This window comes from Hevea brasiliensis, chromosome 9 (assembly GCF_030052815.1).
Source record: "Hevea brasiliensis isolate MT/VB/25A 57/8 chromosome 9, ASM3005281v1, whole genome shotgun sequence".
Lineage (NCBI taxonomy): Eukaryota > Viridiplantae > Streptophyta > Magnoliopsida > Malpighiales > Euphorbiaceae > Hevea > Hevea brasiliensis.
This window is the reverse complement of record NC_079501.1, coordinates 91,479,421-91,501,757: the sequence shown is the minus strand read 5'-3', so window position 1 is coordinate 91,501,757 and position 22,337 is coordinate 91,479,421. Positions and strand designations below refer to the sequence as shown.

Genomic DNA, 22,337 nt, shown 5'->3' with positions numbered 1-22,337 from the left:
TAAAACCCTAACCCTAACATGCATAAATTCCCAAAACTCATCTTAAACACAAAATCACATGAAATATAAGTTGTAGAAACCTAATCTCTCATCAACTTTTTTAGATCTACCTAATAGATTAACAAGAAAAGAATGTTACATCTTTTCTTGGAGCTTGGAGGTGAGAAAATCAAAGCCTCAAAGCTTGAATCTATCCTCCCAAACTTTTAAATGGAGGAATCTTTCTCCAGATCTTGAAAAACACAAGGAGAGAAAAGAATGTTACCTCTTTTCTTGAAGCTCCGTATATGCTCAAGCAGTTGAGAGAGAGAGAAGGAGAGAAAACCCTAGTATTTTGGGCAAAAACACGAGCCTTCGTCCCTTTTATACCCTTGATAGTCGAGAGACTTTCAACCACCAGAAGCCAAACTTTTGGTTATCAAAGGCTGCTCTATCCAAATGGGCATTTGAACCATAAAAAGGACTTCGATTGTCGAAAGTCCATCCTTCGACTGCCGAGATTCCTTCTGCCTAAAATAAACACTTAAAAACTTTTAAGAAATAAAACCTTTAAAATATTTTTTTATTTTTTAAATACATTTTGAACATCTCAAATATACACACACATATATATGAACATATACGCATATATTTCTACCCCCATTCTCTTATCCATGGAGTCTTCAAATTCGCCAGAATACTCCATCTAAAACAGAAATTCTGACGTCAAGAAATGGTGGGTGTTACAGCAGGCAATGGTAGACAATCAGCTGCTTGCTAAACTTAGCAAATGTGCATTTGAGTATCGTGCATAAAATATTTTGGGCATGTGATTTCGAAGGAGGGTGTACAAACTGATGAAGGTAAAATAGAAGCAGTTAAAACATGGCCACAACCTCAAAATTTTAAGCAAGTACGCAATTTTTTGGGGCTTACAGGTTATCACCGGAAATTTATTCATAATTACGATAGTGTTGCTCACCCACTTAGTTGTCGAAGCACAGTTCTTTTATATGGACAGAGGATGCCCAACATGCATTTCTTGCGCTGAAGAATGCGCTGTTGATAGCGTCGATGCTAGTTTTACCTAATTTTTCCAAGGAGTTTGTGATTGAGATGGACGTTTCGGGTGTTGGGGTGGGGGGCAGTGCTTATGCAATCTGGCCATCCTATCGCTTTTATTAGCAAGGCATTATCTGTTAAGCACCAACGTTTATCTGCCTATGAGCGTGAATTACTAGCTATTGTGTTGGCTGTTAAGAAATGGCATCACTACCTGTAGTCTCAGCATTAACCAATTTTGACTGACCACCATAGTCTCAAGAAAAGACAAGCAACTTGTTTTGCTGAAAATGGATGAGAGAGTCCCATGAAATAAGCAAACTTCAACAATCTATCAACCACCACAAAGAACACTGTTTTACATGATAAGGAAAGCACATTAGTTGTCCTTAAGCACCATTTGCAGAAAGCTGCAGATCATATGAAAAATCAAGCGAGTAAAGGACGTACGATAGGCAATTTTCTATTGGAGATTGGGTATATGTCAAACTCCAGCCCAATCGTCAGTTATCAATTTGCAGGAAGAACCAGAAATTTCAAGCTAAGTATTTTGGGCCCTATCAGGTGCTTGATAAAATAAGGTTTGTGGCGTACAACCTTAATTTGCCTGTTGATTCCAAAATACGTAATGTGTTTTACGTTTCTCAGCTTAAATCAGCTTCTGCTTCAATTTTGTCTTCCACTAGTTTGCCTTCCATTTCTCACATTAAGGATGCCTACTCACAGGCAATTCCTGATAGGCGAATGATGCAACGTCATAATGCTGCAGCAACTCAAATATTGGTTCATTGGAAAGGACTTTCCCCTGCTGATGCATCATGGGAATATGCAGATGAAATGCGTGCCCGTTTTCCCTCATTCTTCCTTGAGGACAAGGAATCTTAGATAGGGAGAATTGTTATGAGAAAAAGGTAAAACGGTGCGTTGAGCTCAAATTGTGGAATAGGCGAAAGTTGTTGCTGAGTTGCATGGCTGTTGGAGCTATTATGGCTATTTGAACTATTGGAGTGGATTGCGCAAAAAGATGACGTGTTCAGCAAAGATTAGAGAAGGTTAAAGATTAGTTAGCATGAGTAGTTAGTGAATTATATTCTGTTACTTGTATAGTCAATATATACCGTTGTGTTGTTTTGAGGATATACAGTGAATAATACAATTATGATTGTGATTGTTGGTCTCTAATTCCTTTTTCTGTGTATCAACATAACATGATCAAGCTCAAACTATATAATTTTGATGGTGTTCATTTTGTGGCATATTTGGAAAGCGAGGAACCATCTTTGTTTTAGAGATGCTAGATCCACTCCTGAGGAAATTATTCATTTAGCTCTTCATCATTTTCATGAATTTGTAAATTTAGTTTCAATAACCTCATAACCACAAATGGAGCTCCATCAGAATTCTTCAGTTTGGGCTCCACCTTCGCCAGGTTCAATGAAAAGATTAACTTTGACGGGGCTCTGGACTGTGCTTCCCAATGTGGAGCAGTGGGAGTTATTGCTAGAGATGAGAATCAAATCAAATGCCATGGGGTTGGAGCTCCCGTAGGTTTAATGGAGTCATGGACCCATTGATACTCGAAGCCTTGGCTTGCCGAGAGGCCTTGCTTCTAGCTAAAGCAAGGAAGTTTAACTCGATCCAAATTGAAGGTAACTCCTTATCCGCGGTTCAATCTATTCAGGGCAGCTCTACGTTTATTCAAATTGCTAGCAGTGTGAAGGATATCTCCCTTCTATTTAATGAGATAAATTCTGTCACCTTCAAATATGTCAATAGGATTCAAAACAAGGCAGCTCATAATATTGCTAGAAAATGTCTTATGGATGCCTCCTTCCATTGTAATCCTTTGACCCAAACAAACTCTGTATTGTTCTCTATGCCTTCTTAGGCTTAATGAATTCAGACTTTGGCCCAAAAAAAAAAAAGAACTAAGAAAAAATCACTTTCCCAAAAATAATAAATTGGCAAGTATCACCAATTATTATAATCCAATTAAGAAATTGAATATTGGGGTGCCACGTCATGATGTTTTAATAAATTACAGAACAAAAAATTAAATAGCTGTGACAACAATGCTATAACATCCAAAACTATGTAAACAGAAAAGGGGCAATTATCTGTAAATGTAACTCTTTTTAACAAGGAACTTCCATTTGCTTTCACTGCCATTTTCAAGTATTTTGAACATCCAAATCCACTGATGAACAAACTAGGTGCTGGAAGTGCCATGGCCAGTTACTGCATTGTCAATGCAGTACCTTTTTGTCCCATTCCACATCAATGAGAAAACTTTGAGATTAGCTTGTCAACATGAATTATAATATCATCAATGCATGGACGAACTGCAGACTGCGGCTGAAGCATCCACGTCACAAACTGATGTAGAGCTTCTGGATATGGAGGTTTAGGCCCAGCTGGCCACTTTATTTGTGCATTTACTACAGCCAATTGTAAGCTTCCTCCAGACTCTCCAAGTACATACTCAAATGGGGATACCCCATACCTGTTGAGTAAGTAATAGGTAAAATATAACAGCAAACTTGAGAAATCAACTAGCTTCATTTTTGTGAGACTCCAATTTCCAAAATTACTAACTATAATAAAAGGGAAATCCTGGTAACACGAGAAAATTAAATCGCTCTATTATGTTTATGCATAGCATTTAAGCACACATGCATATGCTCTAAAAAAAAGGCTACCGCAGATGGATCTGATTCGATCAGATGTTCTGGTGACAAAGGCTTCATGCATAAACACTCAAATACACATAAAAGTACAGCTTTATATTTGATAATCAAGAAAATCGAGAAAGGAAAGTGCAGAAAAAGGTGAGGAAGAATATTGACTAAGATGAATTTATAAATGATATCTGAAAGCAACTCTTTTCCTTTATATTTTTTTTATTCGACAGGGGGAAAGAAAAAAGAAAGTCTGACATTCAATCCCAATGATGAAGAAAGATAGTGGGTAGAGCTCAACACCGTGAACAGTATGGCAGTAAGAAGACCAGCAAATTTGGTCACCAAGCTCATTATGCTTTTTATTAGGTTCAAAAAATTTTAGGCTCACTTAACAAGTGAGTTGACTACTAGCAAAGGTGAGCTCAGCACAATTATGTTAGTAAACAAGCTTAATTAGAACTTATTTATATCCCATTTATGTTTGTTACTTTCTAATTCAAAATTTTAGAGAAGTTTAATAATGACCAACTTTAGGCTGTGAAAGCCAGTATTCCAGCCATAAATTAGCTTAAAAACTGATTCCACTTTCCAAGTTTTAGCATGATGCAACATTTTCATGATAATTGGTCACTTCCCTAAAGAGAATCATGCAAATGAAAGACATCAAATTTGAAAATAAGCACACCATCATGACCAAATATCAGTTGGCAGCACCACCTACTCTATGAGAATTGGGGCTGGGCTGTTGGCCTTTCAAGAGAACCTACAGATACCAGATGCTGGGCCTGTCAAAATTTAATGGGATTTAACTTTTTACATTGTTTTAAAGATTGAAAGTGAAATATATGAAAAAAAATGTATTAAAATATTCAGTTCATTGTTCAACTAATCTGAGTTCAAGCTTGATATTTATTTGCTGACCCAAGCTTCAATGCTTAAGTTTGGGCTCGCTTCAAATTCAAGCTAAGTTCAGATTCAGAAGCCCATAAAATTAGATTCAGTCAAACTTGAAGGTTATATATGTAAGTGGCTTCAATTAGAGTAAGTCAAGCTGCAAGCTAAAGCTTCAAGACTACAATACACAAGAACTACTGCAAAGATAATATCCTAAAATAAATTAGTTTCAATTTCCAATGCTAAGTTAACATTAATATCAATCAAGCTCAACCCAAATAAGCCATAGTCAAATCTAGTTAGGGGACAGCTATATATTATTTTCAACTCTGCTCAGTTAGAGATAAATTTTCTTCATCATCCATTTCACCCTTATTCATCCTAGGTCCATCTCAATGCCATCTAAAATTATCCAAATCTCATAATTCGTAGCAGTATAACAGCAATATGCAGTTAGTATAATCGAGATATTTTGCTACTCTACCCATGATCACTTGCATGTTGTAAAATTGATTTCAATGTTCCAAAATTGCCATTATTCATGATCCAAATCATGTGATTCAGATCATGAATCACTGTTTATGTAGTGATTTCTGGTACAACTAGCTTGAACACGCTATAACTCGGCCCAGTCCCGTAACTTTACACCCCTATCAATAATACAGAACCAACGAGCTGAAAAACTCAACTCAACTCAACTTAACTAAGCCTTTGTTCCAAAAATTTATTGGGATCGGCTATATGGATTTTCTTTCTCCACTCTAAAAGATTTTTTGTTAAATCCTCAGAAATGTGTAATGCTTCTAGGTCATGTTATACTACTCTCCTCCAAGTCAATTTAAGTCTACCCCTTCTTTTCTTTCTATCCTCTAATCCAATGTGTTCTACTTGTCTAACTGAAGCCTCCGTATGTCTACGCTTTATATGACTAAACCACCTCAATCTCCCTTCTCTCAACTTATCCTCAATTGGCACCACTCCAACCTTTTCTCTAATACTCTCATTACATATTTATCTAATCTAATATGGTCACTCATCCACCTTAATATTATCATCTCCGCAACTCTTATCTTAGACACATACGACTCCTTCATTACCCAACACTCACTACCATATAACATGACCGGTCGTATAACTGTACAGTAAAATTTTCCTTTCAACTTATTGGGAATCTTATGATCACATAAAACTCCTATGGCACATCTCCACTTCAACCATCCGACTTTAATCCTATGATTAACATCCTCCTCACATCCCCCATATACTTGAAGGATTGAGCCAAAATATTTAAAGTAATTACTTTGGGGCAATACCACTCCATCCGAACTAACTCCTTCCCTATCACCAGTTCGGCCTTCACTGAACTTGCAATGCATGCATTCTGTCTTCGTTCTACTTAACTTAAAGCCATTTGACTCTAGGGTACTTCTCAAAAGCTCTAGTTTTCTAATGACTTCTTCTCGCGTCTCATCTATCAGAACTATATCATCCGCAAACATCATGCACCAATGGATACTCTCTTATATATGTTTTATCAATTCATCTAAAACTATGTAAAAAGGTTTATGGCTTACAGCTGAACCTTGGTGTAATCCAACTAAATTAGGAAAATCTCGTGTCCCCTCCCACTTTGCGCACAATAATAGTTGTTCTTTCATACATATCTTTCAACACTTGTAAGTACCTAATAGATACTCTTTTTTGTTCTAATACTCTCCATAAGACACCTCTTGGAACACTATCATAAGCCTTCTCCAAATCGATAAAAACCATATATAGATCTTTTTTCACATCTCTATGTTTCTCCATCAAGTTTCTAATGAGAAAGATCACTTCCATAGTTAAATGACTGGGCATGAAGCCAAATTGATTGGGAAAGATAGAAATGTCATGACGTAGTCGATGTTCCACAACTCTCTCCCACAACTTCATAGTATGGCTCATGAGTTTAATTCCCCTATAGTTTGAACAACTCTGTATGTCTCCCTTATTTTTAAAAATAGATACTAAAATACTCCTACATTTATCAGGCATTTTCTTTGAGCTTAGAATCTTATTAAACAATTTAGTTAATCATGTCACTCCCATATCTCCCAAACACTTCCACACTTCAATTGGTATTCCATTGGGTCCATAGGCTTTTTCCACTTTCATTTTCTTAAGTGCTTCCTTTACTTTTGAAAATCTAATCCTTCTAGTATAATTCACATTTTTTTTCTATTGATCTGTAGTCTATATTCATGCTATTACCACTTTGACTATTATTAAAGAGATCATCAAAATAATTTCTCCATCTTTTTTTAATGTCCTCATCTTTTACCAATATTTTTCCTTCTTTATCCTTAATGCACCTAATTTGATTGAGATCTTGAAATTTCTTTCCTCTCCTCCTTGCTAATTTATAAATATTTTTCTCCCCTTCTTTAGTTCCAAATTTCTTATGTAACTTTTCAAAGGCCTGCGCTCTTGATATTGTACTGTTCATAGGCCTTATTATCATCATACTTAAGTAATTTCTTATATCATTCTCTCTTTCTCTTCACTGCCTTTTGTACTTCCTTATTTCACCACCATCTATCTTTTAAGGGTGGTCCATGTCCTCTAGACTCTCCAAGTACTTTTCTAGTTATTTCTCTAATCTTTGATGCCATCTGTATTCACATACCATTGGCCTCCACATCCAGCTTCCATGCTTCGAACTCGAGAAACTCATTTTTGAACTTCACTTGCTTTACTCCTTTGAACTCCCATCACTTTGTTCGAGTTATAATATTTCTTCTAGTCTTACTTGAATTGTTCCTGAACTCATCCAAGACCACTAACCGATGTTGACTTGTTAAAGCCTCTCCTGCAATGACCTTGCAATCCTTGCATAGAGCTCTATTTGTCTTCCTGGTTAAGAGAAAATCAATTTGACTTCTATGTTGTCCACTTTTGAAAGTCACTAAATGTGACTCCTTTTTTATAAACTATTTGTTAGTATTGGGTTGTACGCTATAGCAAAATCTATGATGTTTTTTCCCTCCTCATTTCGACTACCAAAACCAAAACCCTCATGAACATTCTCATAACCTTGCCTATCACTTCCTACATGTCCATTCAAATTTCCACCGATGAAAACATTCTCTTCATTCAATATGCTTTGCATTAGATCACCCATATCTTCCCAATAGATTGAAAAAATCAAATGAAAATATAAATGGAAAGAAAAGATTGATTCTCACATTATTGCATATAGTGTGCATCCTAATGACCAAACATCAGTTCTCTCATCAATGTCTGCATGGCTTGGGCAATCCCACAATTCAGGAGCTCTAAAGGGTGCTGAACAATGTTCAGATGCCCATTCCTACACAATAAGCAGCCAAAATTCAGTCATAATCACAGTTTGATTATATTGTCATAATAACCAAACTTTATTGAAAAAGTAGAGCTAGGGTTGCCATATTAAGTACCTGGACTAAAATAACCTTTAAAAGTTTAATCATAATTGATATTGAGAACAAAGAAAAACATTCTAAATCCATAAAACTTTAAAGATTATGGGGAATGCATGTATTGAGAGGCATGTATTGGGAAATGCATGTAGAAAAATATGAAAAGTAAAGGAGAACAAAAATGAGCACCTGCAACTGTAGTGCCTCTGAACGGGATCTGATTTGCCTCCTTGCAAGTCGAGCACTACCAAAATCCATCAACATAGCAAGAGGTGGTTGCCCATTCCTACGTGTTAGAAGTACATTACCAGGTTTGACATCATTGTGTGCATAAGGAGGATCAAGACTGTGCATATGTTTCAGTCCACTACAAAGCTGGAGGAGCAGCAGAACAGATTTTAGTTAGTGATGATGGTTAAAACATACTAAAATTATAACATTAATGCCACTAGAGATGCCAATGATGCAAAAGAAAAGGAAAGGAAGAACATCCATATACATTCCGCACAATTCCACAATAAAGTGAACTGTGAAAGATCATATCCAACTTGAGTAGAAAAATGAAGATTGTGATTTTCAAATAATTAGCTATATAATGATTATTGATAAGATATCTGACACTAGATAGTGAAAACGTTAGAGAAAACATCAGACATGAAGCAGTAGTTTATTCCTTTTTACCTGCCGAAATATTTGAAGAACGTCTGAAGTAGAAAAGAACTCCTTTTTAGCTTTCATAGCTTTGGAATTGTCCAGTAAGGTTCCATCCAACTGAACTGGAAATAATAAATAAGCCTCATGGTTCCAAGAGCCCTCTTCATTAGCCTAGCAAATAAACATATCCTGGCATAAAATCAATTCTGTGAAATTGAAGAGGACAAAGTCTTCATCAGTGAAATAATGGTGGGACAAGATCACTATTGGAACTTCTGGATGCTCTCCATATTTGTACTACTACTTGCAACCAAAAACTTTATCTTTTAATCCAAAGTGTTCCTGTATCAGCCATCAAGAAATTTGATTTTCTAGCAGATCAACAATGATCATAATGGTCTATAATTTGAATCCATATATGATTAAACTTGAAATTTTCAAGTTCTCTTGAGAGAGATAGGTGCATCATATGCAAATGCTAATATCATCCTCTGATATAATTCGAAGTGGACAACAACGAGTTATGCACTGAACATCTTCAACCAAATTTATACAGTATATATTTAATAACGAAAATGAAAAAACAACAGAGCAAATAACTTCTAAGTAAACATGAAGAACATGTGGAAGTGAATACCTTCACTGCAATAATAGCATGATCAAGAAGAGGAAGCAGATTGGGGTGGCTGAACAGTGATGAGACGCGAATCTCTTCCCGAACCAACTCCAATTGTTCATTGTTCTGAATAAGAACTTTCTTCATTGCATAAGTTCCATCATCTGCATAATCATTCCAGTCATAACAGCACCACCAATTACAAAACAATCAAATGTTAAATCAAAGGGATCAATTAGATCAGAGATTCAAAACTGTCGAATATTCATAAACACCTAAAATCCATAACAAATTGCCAGAATTTGCCGCCATGTTCATGGATCAGTGATCAATTACCAAGTGGCATTTGATAAATTGGAAAACAAGGCAAAAGTACCAGAGAGATGTGAAGTTTCCTTGACTTTCTTGGCAAGGCCACCACCGCCACCGGATTTGGAAGCAGAAGAGTCGGTGATGACCTCCTTGACCAAGTATACGTATGCGAAACCACCTTCACCTAGCTGCCTGACGATCCTGAACCTGTTATCATTGATCCAAACGTCAGCTCCGCCGTTAACGGCGTCGTACAGCGCATTCAGCCCAGAAAAAGAACAGCCCATCCCAGTCTGCGCCTAAAAATGGCCTCTTTCTCTCTCTGAAGTGTGAGACAGATGGATAGATCTTCTTCAGGCTCGCATTTCTCTGAGAGGAAATGCGGAGTGCAGAGAGGAGTGGATCTTTTACCCCTCTCTCTCTCTCTCTCTCTCTCTCTCTTGAAATTAAGTTCTTCTTGTCAGATTCAGTTATGGTCTGCCACTGATTTTTTTTTTTAATTATTATTTAGTGAATTTATTGTAAAAAATTTAGTTAATTTTTCTATTTTAAAAATAATATTTTTTTTTTCAATTTAATCATTACAATTTTTTTTTAATTTACTATTTAATCTCTTGTTATTTTAAGGATTAGTTTAAAATTTATTTAATTTTTATAATTTAAAAAATATAATTATATAATTTCTATAAATTTTTAGTTGACGTTAATTTGTACAAGTGGGAAGGAGATTTTTTTTTTCTTAAGTAATAGGAGATTTTTAGGTTTAAAAACTTTTAACTTATATTGGGGAGAGGACTTAAAAGCACAATTACTTATGGGAGAAATTTAATTTAATTTATTTTTAATTTTTTATTTAATTAAGTTTAAAAATTTTAATTTAAATTTAATTTAATTTAATTTTAAAAATCAAGAAATAAAAAAAATAAATTTCTTAATTTTTAAAATTAAATTAAGAAATTAAAAAAGTTAATTTCACAATTAAAAAATTAAATTTTTTATTTAAATTAAAAAATTTAACCTATATATTTTAATTTTTAGGTTAAATTAAGTTCATATTAAAATTTTTAAATTAATTTAAATAAAAAATTTAAAATAAATTTAATTAAACTTTCAAATAAGTATAGTATAGATGTTAAATTGAACATTCTACCTTTAGGAAAATAGAAGATTTTTTTTTGTAAAGTATAATTTTTTTGAAGGTTTTTAAAAATTTCTAAAAATTTTTATTTTCTCTCACAAATTATAAAAATTAAAAAATTATTAAAATAAAAAATTTTATTTTATAAAATCTTACTTTATTTTATCTTTACCGAAACCAAATATAAAAATAAATTTTCCCTCTTTCAAATATAATAACTAAAAAAATTGAAATTAATTAAAGAATAAATAGAACATAAATATAAAAATTAATTAATGTATTTTTAAAATAATAAAATTAAATAGTTAGTGTAAAATAATAATTCTTACCTTTTTTTAAATTTTGTGATTTTTTTTTTATTTTGCTTAGAGTCTGATACGACTCCGTATTACTGAGCTGAGATTAAAAAAAATATATATTTTTAATTTTCTTTTGCCATTAGCCATCTCAAATCAATTTGCATTGATGTTAATACTAACATAATAGCTGTTATTGAAAACGCTATTAAAAAATAATTTTGAAATATATTAATTACAATTATTAAAAATTCATTTTAAATTAAATGTAATAAATTTTAATCATATAAAATTTAAAATAATTAAATAAATTTTTTAACAACATTTAGTTATTCTTCTTGAAAATTATATTTGAATTACAATTTTAAAGAGGTATTTCTATTACCACTTCAGAATATAGGGAAATTAGAATATATATTTGCCAATTATCTTTGCTAAATTAAAATTATTATTTTCTAATAATCTAATCTTATCATAATTTCATTTCTTATAAAATAAAACTTATTTTGTAAATAATTATTATTAAATAAATTGATAAAATCTAATATAAAATAAAATAAAAATAAATAAATAGATTAAAATTGGTAAGTAATTACACTAACTTTAATAATTCTTAATATTTGAGAATTTTTGTAAACAAATTTATTGTTTTGATAGCAAAAGTATATTATTTTATATTAAATAAAATGTATAAAGGAATTTTTGCTTTAAGAGACCAAATTTATCAAATTTTCAAATACCCCAGAAGGGACTAAAGAAAAGGAAACCATTTGATAAATATTTAGAACATGTTTAATATTCAGGTTGAATCATGTTTTTCTTTTAAAATATATTTTTTCAGATTATATCAAATTTAATATAAAAATAACTTTTAATAACATGTAGCATATTTAATACATGCCTAATATAGTTTGATTTAGTAGCTAAAATTATATCACTTACATAGTAAAGACAGGTTTGAGTAGGAGTGTGTAAACGGTCGGTTTAGTTTCGAACCGAACCGAACCAATAAAACCGAAAATCAAAAATCAAAAATTTTAAAAACCGAACCAAATCGATTAATAAGAGAAAACTGAATCGAATCGAACCGATGAATATCAATTCGGTTCAGTTTTAAACCAATCAAACCGAAATTTATAAAATTTCATATTTTTAACATTAAATCTAAATAATAAAACATAAAAAAAAAAAAATTAGAAATCAAAACTCAAAAATCTTAAGGTTCGATTCGATTTTCTTTGATTTCGATTCGATTCGATTTTCTTTGATTTCCTATATATATTAATAATTTCGGTTCGATTTTTTTATTTTTTATGAAAATAACCGAACCGAACTGATTAACCAAAATTATCAAAATTATAAACCGAACTGAACCGATTGAATTTTAAAACCAAACTTATTACACCAAATTGAATCGGTTCGATTTAATTTTTCAGTTTAAACCGAAAACTGCTCTCCCCTAAGTTAGTCCTCATTTTTCCAATTCCCCGCTAAAAAATATATATTTAATTTATTAATTTTCATCATAAAAGCTTAAATAATAAGGTATCCATACAATTGCTACCAAATAAAAGTTACTAATAAAATTCATAAATAAAAATAAAATAAAATAAAATAAAATAGATAAAATCTAAAGTTTGCACAAATTTCAGTCCATTAACCTTAGTTGAATTATCATCATTATTAATATAGCTCTAGCAAAATGGAAATGCTAGGGTACAAATTGCAGGCCATTAGCCTTTAGATGCATTTCACAGCGCTAGACCAAGCTACTAGATGGAGCTGCTGGTTGTTGTTGAGTGATGCAATGAACATTGCCACCACCCAAAACGATCTCCCTTGCACCTTCAATTCTCACCACCTGAGTCAGCCAAATATCAGTATTAGCTTTGTCAAATGGTGGGGCAAAAAAGGCATATCATTGATAACCAATATCCTGGATAAATTCCTGTAGAAGGCTAGCACTTCATAATATGCTATGAAGTGCAATGTCAACAGCAAGGTAGTTCAAATGCACATTTCACAGGTAGATGAAGTGAGAGAATTCTTCTATAGAAGGAGTTGTTCTTCATTTTATGGCAGAGCAACTCCACTTACATTGTTTAAGTACCCTAAACAGAAGTAGCAAAACCATTGGAAAGTAGAAACAGGATGCACAATGCAAATATTAACGCAATAATTTATAACCATGCTTGTAAGGATTCATTTCTCGTTGTGTATGTAGAAGTCAAGGAAGTCCAGTTGTCTCTGGATGCAGAGAGATATTATGGTTTTTAAGAAAATGGATTGGGTCTAACTCACCTTCAAAAGCTTGCTAAAGGAAGAGAAGAGTACCCAAGGCTTTGTAAGGGGCACATTTATCCCAAAATGATGTGGGATATTAACACACTCGTCTCACGTCCAAAACCGAACACTTGGAGTATGAAACACTTTTCTGATGCCTAACATCGATTGAGGAAGCTCTTATATTATCTTAACAAAATAGGCGGTGTCTAACTCACCCCCAAAAGCTAACTCAAGGAAGGAGTAACCAAGATTTTATAAGGAGTAGTACATTATTCCAATTCCAAACCGATATAGGATATTAACAATGGTCTTATGTTACTTTTAAAGAATCACAACCAGTTTAATATGGCATACCGATGCAGTATTAGAAAAGGATTGAAGTTAGGAATTATAGTAATTTCAGAATTAGGAAATTTAAAGTTTCTATTGTTTAGGAATTTTACTAGTATCAGATTTGTTATTATTTTAGTTTAAGTTTATTAAGAATTCTTAACTAGTATTAGATTAGGGTTTAAAAAACTCTATAAATAGTCCTAGGTTTTCTATTATTTAGTAGTTTATTGAAATTTAAAAAAAAAATTTGAGAATTTGTTTCTCTTAGTCCTTTATTATTCCTATTCTACATCATACAAATAAACCATCTCAACTACCCCAACCATCACACTTGGTGTTTGTACAATTTCAAGTCAACTGAAAGATATGAAGCCCTAACAAAGTAGTGAAATCAGAAACTCCAAATTCTTGACATGATGGAAGCCATTTTCCCTCAAATTTCCTGCTAAGCATGTTTTATAATTGTTATCTTGTGCGTGGAAATTTTGTTTCACCATAAACTCCAGATGAATTCTACGTCAACTGTTAAGTATTTTTAACACTACTTGGCTTAGCTAAAACTCATAGCTAATGTGAACCATGGTATAGTTTACATGCCATCTGCATGCTCTAGATCATCACATTTCAAGAAGGTTGTAAAATTAGATACATTGAACAGAAGTATTTGCTTACCTCATGATTTGGGAAAGCCTGAGAGAGGACACGGACAGCTTCGTCATCCCACTTCTGGTCCCCATATTGAGGTGTGATGATCCCTCCGTTGGCAATATAGAAGTTTACATAAGATGCAGCAAGTCTTGTGTTTGGCGGTCTCGGTTTAGCCTCACCATCCTGTCATATAATCAATAAATACCAGAACATTAATACACACCATGACAGCATGATATATTATTTCTCTGTTAATTGTTGCACAATAATATTTTAAGATATGATAGAGCTAAATGATAATGCACAACATTCAAGTCCGGAATTATTTTGCAATTGGTTACTTCTTTTGTTGATTATTACTCCAACATGGCTAATTGACGAATCCAAAATGAAAAAGGATACAACAAGCATTCAACTTTGATTCATTGTACAGTGACAGATTAAAACATAAAGGGAACTCCAACAAGCATTGTGAAACAAGTGAAGCACACAAAGAAAAGGTGCTGAATTACAGAGACTACAATGACATGAAAAAAAAAACAACAGAAACTTCAGAAAATAGCTCATGCTAGCCACTGTTAAATAATAGGAAGCTATTAAAAATATTAGTGATTTTTCATATTTTACATCAAAGGATGTGATAATAATCAATATTTGAAATATAATTTATTTTATAAAGTTACAGACTTTGAATCATTTGAGAGCAAGAAATTTCTTCTATATCAAGTTGTGGTTAAAACCTTCTTTCTATTTCAGCTTTACACACACCAAACCATACATATTAGATTTGTTTGATTTTGTTATGAATAGAAACAGAGTCTGAGTTATAGGAAAGGCCAAATGCCCAACCTATCCAAATCTTCGCAGGTCACACACATTTGCAATTGTGTTGAATCCTTTTTTTTTTTTTTTCGCTTTCATCCTGATTTGATAAATTGGTTACAATTTTGTCTGGTTAGTTATTAAAAAAAAAAAAAACCAATCTTATCACTTACAATAAATTTAGAATAAAAAAATTAAATTTTAATATATATATATATATATATATATATATATATCCCTTTGCCAACAGTTTCCTCTCCCTTTCTCTTCTTCGCAGCTAAATGCTGGCAGCTCCATGGTTGAACATGCAAGTCCATCACTTTCATCAACCATCTTATTGCACCATACATGCATCTCACAATTTTCTTGATCTCCTAAGGCTTGCTAATGAATACTTGGGGAAAAAGAAAATAAAGCACTTCAACTCAACCAGTGATTACCACCAAATAACAACTACATACTTGTATTCTCCATGTGGATGCCTATCAAATTTCTCCAATTGAGATTTGCAAAGACCTATACCGAAGCATACAGGGAAATGAGAGACAGAGTGAAGAAAGAAGGCAGACGGCGTGGAAGGAGAGAGAAGGGAGGCTTTAAATGAGAGACATTTAGTGGGGAAGACGGAAGGGGGCATGTGAAGGGGACAGAACTATTAAATTTTATCTTTTATTCTATTAAGTAATGAACTTTTTTTTCCAATGTTGACTAAGTTTTCAAAATTGCAACCAATTTTTCAAATCAGGCTAAAATTGAAAATTTTAAAACCAAAAACAAAATAAAGAATATTCTCAAAAGATGGCCCACTTTACATGTTGGGAACATTTGAAATCATAGAAGTAAAATATGGAATTTCTTTTCAGTTTCCAATCTCAAATAGCTAACATGTTTCACAGTTTGTTTACAAATATGATTTCTAGCTAATTGTTTGATGTGTATCTTTTGAATGTATTCCTGTAATGGGTAAGAACTAGCATATCGTTTATTTGTAGCCTTCGTTCATCAGAAATTCCAGTTGGAGAAACAAATCATGTTCTCAATAATCTGCATATTAAGATGTTTGCTGTTGAAGGTGTACTCCATAATCAACTCAACTCAACTAAACCTTTATCCATTATATTTTTTTCAAGAATTAATGCTTTGTTTCAATTGTACAGAGTATATGCAGAGGTATGAAGGTTGAATTCCAGTGCGTTAAAATTCTTACTTGAATAACTCCAGCAGATTCTTCCTCCGTCATATATAGTGGCCCTGGAACATGGAGTTTAATTATCTGGAATTTCCTTCCTTTAGCATCAGTAGCATTGGAGAGAACAGTTAAGGCTTCCATGGATCGTTCAAACTGAAAATCCTTTTCATCATCAGTCCATGACAGTAAAACTGTACCAGGCCTTACAAAGCAGCACATATTGTCAATATGACCGTTAGTGTCATCATCACCTGTTAAAGATCATTGTAAATAATTTCAGCTTTTCTGTTAGAAAGATGGACAATGGGCCTCTTGTTGATGTTTAAGTGTAGTCTATGAAAACAGCTCTGAAAACATAATCAGAAGAAACTACATAATAATAATAATAAAGAGCCTCTGGAAGATAGGTTCATTTCATAAGATTATATTGAGAAAAGATTTTGTAACCTACCTTAGGATGGACTTATTTATTTTACATTAGTTGAACAGTTGGAAAATGGGTCAGTAGAGGAGAAGCTTTAAGAGTTCAACATAAGCTCAGAACTTCAGAGACTTGAATGTGGTAGCTTATAGTATGGAATAAGATAGAATCATAGAAATATAAGGTTATGGAATTGTCCGTTTCCAAGGGAGTTATTATGCTTATAACATTTTATTAGTTTAATTGCTGAGAACTGATGTTTTGTGGAGATTATATTCATTTAGTAGAAAAGGACAATTTTAGGGATTTTCATTTTGGTTCTTCTTGAGTTATGGGAATTAAAGTTTGACATCAAGGGTTCTTACATTCCCAAACTGCACCTGACATCTTCAGTTGATTTCAGTTCAAGTTTTTTTTTGCCTTTCTAATATTGCAGGTTTATTTGTTTTGATTATCTTTGATGCATCAGGAGGCTACAATTATTATCACGTTGACCTTTGACAAAGGAAAGAAATCTACAACCAACCAAAAAGAAGAGCAAAGCACTCATTGTTTAATGTGAAATTATCCATGGAAATGCAAAAATATTATATGATAAGAATTCCATCATAGATATTGAAATTAAGAATAATAATAACAAACTAAAAAAACTCTAACCACAAGAGTGTCAATAGAAATAGTGCCTTGATGGGAAAGAAGACAAAAATTGGCAGTTACTTCAGAACTTCATACCATATAATCCACGAGGCAGCCAAATAACCTTCTGGACTCCAAGATATTCCTTAAGTTGATTTTCTATTTGTTCTTTGGTTAAATCTGGATTCCGGTTTTTATTCAAGAGGCACTCCTCAGTAGTAAGGCATGTCCCTGAAAGGAACATCAGAAACGCAGAATGAATCCAAGCAAAATCCAATTCATATCCAAGCAAAATCCAATGCATTCAGAGAAACCAAAAGTAACCGACAATCTGCTGATGGTTTTCTTCAAATTGTAAATGAAAATAAAAAGTAGTTTGTGCTGGAACAGGGAAGTATATGCATCAAATTATGATTCAAAAATAGATTCTCAGGCTACCATTCTAGAGGCAAATTTTGGCATTCTTTGAGTCTGTTGAAGTCAGTTTACTCTAGCATTATCATTTCGTATTGTGGATCGATTCAGGTAACCTTTAGCAATCTTCAAATGCAATTCATAAGCTACCAGAAAAGACATCCTTTTTCAGAATTGGAGTATTTTATTGTACACTCAAATGATGAGGATGAAACCATCTAGAAAACTACAGAGGTTAATGTTATTACCTTAAGTCAGCAAACTGGTTTTATATCTCATTAACCAAACAGTTAGGCCACAAAATTTCCCTAAAGAATTAATGATATTACAAGATGATTTATTTTTCAGAGCTAGAGACACACTTCATCAAAGATATTAGAGGTGTTGAAAATCTAGACTAACCAAATTGTTAAGAATTATGAATAAGAAGAAAAAGAAAGAAAGGAAAGAGGAGAGAAATCAAAGAGCTACATCTTTATTTTTTTATTACTTCTATAAAATAAAATATTATATACTTATATACAAATCTCCTATAATTACTCAATTAGGAATATAAATCCTACCTAAATAGGAATACATAAAATCTACTAATTAAGAATTTACTAATTAGGAATATAACTAAATATAAATATTGACTTTCCGTAACACATAAAACCTAAAAATGTAGCCATATGTCAGAAACTGCATTGATCATGATTATACAACATCAACTACACCGATCATAGCTGTAATTAAATTAGATAGGTAAGCATCCAACAAGTCCTAGCATTAGCAAATCCACAACCATAATCTAACATAACTCCAATAGTGTGTTACAAATGAGTATGACAAAAGAATAGCATATATTCTCGTCTACCATGCTTCTCAAAAAGGAATAAGGGCACGAGATCAACTTCTGACCGCCTTTCCATATCTTTCATTGACTCTAATACTTCGTCTCATTTATATTTTTGCATATACACAATATGCAAAAATATAACAATATGCACTCAGACATGTGCAGGACATTGTTCTGTTAGCTTATTGGAAGTATAGTAATTTCTTGTGAACGCTCAACTTATTAAAAAATATTTTCAAAATTCTAACCGCAAAGTATTGGAAATCTACCGAAATATATAGAAAAAGAAATACATAGATTATTAAGATTATTACCTTCTCCATCTACATGGATGCTTCCACCTTCAAGAATCATGGAATGAGGAAATCGTGGAAGCTTCTCAATTCCAAGAATCTGACAACAAATTATAATTAAGATCAATTGCTGCCATGCCAGGTGCTTGAAAAAGTAAAGTTACATAAAAGTTAGCAAATTATAATCTATTTGCTAAACTGCATACCTTCCTTGCCACAAGAAGGTCAAGACTCCAATCTTGGTAACAACCATCATCAACCCCTATAAGTTTCAAGATTAGATCATTTCAGAGATGTCACCCAGTAAAGAAACTAAAAATTGAAACCCCAGCCATTGTCAATAACTCCAGGTTGGTTTCTTGATATATTCAACTAGGATTACTTAGGGGTAGGAATCCTTCATAATTGACATAGACATCAAGCAAAGTTACTTTTCCAATACCAACATTGATGCACCACTTTTCTGTATTCATGCACCTCATAATAAGGACTACAAGCACTGCATATGAATATGTTTCACAGTCTCACGCTTCCTTCTTGATTCATTTTCTGAAAACAACTGTGAGGTTAATCATCATTTTCTGGAAAAAGGGGCTTCAGTCATTTTTGTAAACCAATATGAGAGGAGAAAAAGAACTTAAATTACCATGCATAAGTTCAAAATTCACATACTGTCCTATTCTTTTCTATGAAACAACCAAGATATCAAATTACAGCAGGCAATAGTCTATTACACAATAAAGCATCAAAATTGCAACACTATTTTATATTATCTTTAATATGAATTGGTTGTAAACTTGTAATTAGTACTATACAGAAGCAAAAATTGTGTAATTAGAGAGCAGCGATAGATGTGAGATTTGAATTAAAATTCTCACCTCCCCAACTGTTAAAATTCCAATCAATGCCTGCAACCTTTTGCTCTGGGGGACCAGAATTTGATGCATTCACCACAAACTATAGGGAGCGCCAAAATATGCAAGTCAGAAAAAATGCGAAACCTAAGAAAAAAGGGAGGTTATAATAAGGTTTGGATAGGGGAAAAAACTCACAGTTGGCCCAGTATCACGAAACCAAGAATCATTCATGCTTATCTCAATAACTCTAATATGTTCTGGTAGAAGTCTTCGTGCATTTTCCCACTAAGCATGTAATGAATTAATCTTAGGATCAATTGAGAACAAATCTAATCCTGTATGCAAGACAGAAGGTTTCCATATCTTAAAATGCCAACCAACCTGAGCTGCACTAGCACAGACAGTCACAGACTCAAACTTTGAAATTGCTATTGCAACCTCGGCAAAAATACGTTGTGCATGTACTGCATTGTTTCTCCAGTTATCTGCACGTTCCTGCAAACCAAAACAGATTTGACTCAATCAGATTTTGGCAACTTATCTGAATTTTTTTTTAAATTGATCAAAATAGAAAATAATCAATAAAGGCACTAACAATGGTTATAACTAGAAAACACTATCCACTCTTTCAATCAGAAAGAGAAAATAACAAACTTGAGAAAAGTTACGAAGCAAGAAATTCAAAAACCTATGAAAAAAAGATAGATCTAATTCTAGCCAACAAAAAGATATAAATAAATTATGAAATATAAATTGTGCAAAACTAATGACAATTACTGTGGTGAAGTTATTTGAGCCAAAAGTACCGAATACAAGCTACCCAGAAAGGATTGAGGACCTCAATATAAAGTTTTTATTTCTAACAGGGAAAAGAAAAAATTTAAAAACTAAAGCTTTGAGATCAAGTGCACTGCAAAAGTTAAGAAAACAATAACTCTGTGAGCAATAGCAAAAATAACAAATTCTGATTTGACCCTAAATAGATTCCTCCCACTAAGCGAAGCATGAGAATTCATTTCAAAAAATAAAAGATTTTGCTACAATAGAGATCATTTGTCAAATGGGTGTATATATATAGCTGTTAAGATTAAAGCAGTGTGTGATCTACAGAAAAAAGCTCCATTAGCTAACACTTGTCATGGAACAGACAACTTTGTGACTATGAGCAAAAAGAAAGGAAAACAAATATCAAACATGTGGACTGCTTTAGAATTGGGAAGAACTATCACAGAACAATCCAAGCTTAAGATAACACTGTGATCCCAAAAAGAGAAGGCAAAAAAAGATTCTGCATGGGCGAATCTACAAGCATAAAACCAGATAAATTTGATTATCGTTGCAAAGGATCGATCACACTGCAAGGAAACAAGAGAAAGAAGCAAGAGATGAGCGTGAAGGCATGTATGTCCACTTACAGGCCAACCCATCCAAGTCTGAGAATGGGGCTCCCACTCTGCAGGCATTCGATATCCATGGCGAACCGGTGTCCCTGCCACGTCACCCATTTTCAGACACTCTCTCTCAAGCTAGAGACGAAAGCCAAGACTTGCGGACTCCAACGGGGAAAGAGAACAAAATTTATGCACGTCCCCTGATAAATGTCATAAATGAGGCCGTAACAGTAACCGAGGTCCTAAATAAGGCGGCGACGTTGGATAGACTTATGATAAGAGGACCTTAGCCCTTCCGTATGTCACAGTATTTGAAGTCTGATAAATGTTATAAACGTGAAAAGAAGAAACATTATGTAAAATATTATCCCCAAAATCCTATTAAATAAAACATAATTTAGATGATAATAATAGTAGTTAAAAAAATTAATTAACTCTTTAAAAAAATGACTAATTTTAATAGAATAGATCAGACATAATTCACCCTAAAATTTAAATCAAGAGATTACTCTATTCTAAATTAAAATAAAATACTAACACACCCTCTCACACCACAATTAAATACTTAAAAACGTGAAATATTTACAGGAGGCTTAAACGTGTGGGCTAGAGAGACTCTAATACTATTTTGAAAAAAATAAATCGGATTTAACTCATTTTAAAGTTTATAAGATACACTTTATCCTATTCTAAACTAATGTGAAATATTAACCACTAACAACATTAATCTTATAGTAGTAAGTTTAGTGTATAGAATAATGTATATGTGCATTGTTTTAAATCATTTATTAATTATTAAAAAATAAATTGAATACATTAAAAATTACATTGGAATGTAAGAACAAAGTAAATTTAATTATTTACTAAATTTACAAATTTAATAGACTAACCACTTTAAATAGATATTATTTTAATATTTTAGATAATGATAATTACAATATTATAAAAAAGAAAAGAATAATAATGTAAATCAAATCTTATTATTTTTGTAACACCTTCACCATAGGTTGTCCATATATTCTACTGTTCAGGTGACTAACATCTGTCTGAACATATTGATATGTCTGGAACTACCTTTAAATTTAAGTAAGGAGTCATAATTTAAATTAATAAATATCAAGTAAAGTTGAAGAATGAATA

General features: G+C 32.7%; 2 protein-coding genes across 2 annotated transcripts; both read right to left on the bottom strand.

The window, feature by feature from the left end:
• Positions 1–2,984: 2,984 nt before the first annotated feature.
• Positions 2,985–10,125, bottom strand: LOC110661336 (uncharacterized). Its single transcript, XM_021819928.2, has 6 exons — positions 9,700–10,125; positions 9,345–9,487; positions 8,735–8,878; positions 8,243–8,428; positions 7,841–7,965; positions 2,985–3,544 (listed from the first exon to the last, which is right to left on the bottom strand). The coding sequence occupies exons 1-6, from the start codon at positions 9,920–9,922 to the stop codon at positions 3,319–3,321; spliced, it is 1,047 nt and encodes a 348-aa protein (XP_021675620.2). The 5' UTR covers positions 9,923–10,125; the 3' UTR covers positions 2,985–3,318.
• A 2,538-nt stretch (positions 10,126–12,663) lies between these two features.
• Positions 12,664–21,454, bottom strand: LOC110661335 (agmatine deiminase). Its single transcript, XM_021819927.2, has 10 exons — positions 21,222–21,454; positions 20,188–20,301; positions 20,002–20,091; positions 19,828–19,906; positions 19,156–19,211; positions 18,971–19,049; positions 17,501–17,635; positions 16,366–16,598; positions 14,361–14,519; positions 12,664–12,930 (listed from the first exon to the last, which is right to left on the bottom strand). The coding sequence occupies exons 1-10, from the start codon at positions 21,309–21,311 to the stop codon at positions 12,829–12,831; spliced, it is 1,137 nt and encodes a 378-aa protein (XP_021675619.1). The 5' UTR covers positions 21,312–21,454; the 3' UTR covers positions 12,664–12,828.
• Positions 21,455–22,337: the final 883 nt, after the last annotated feature.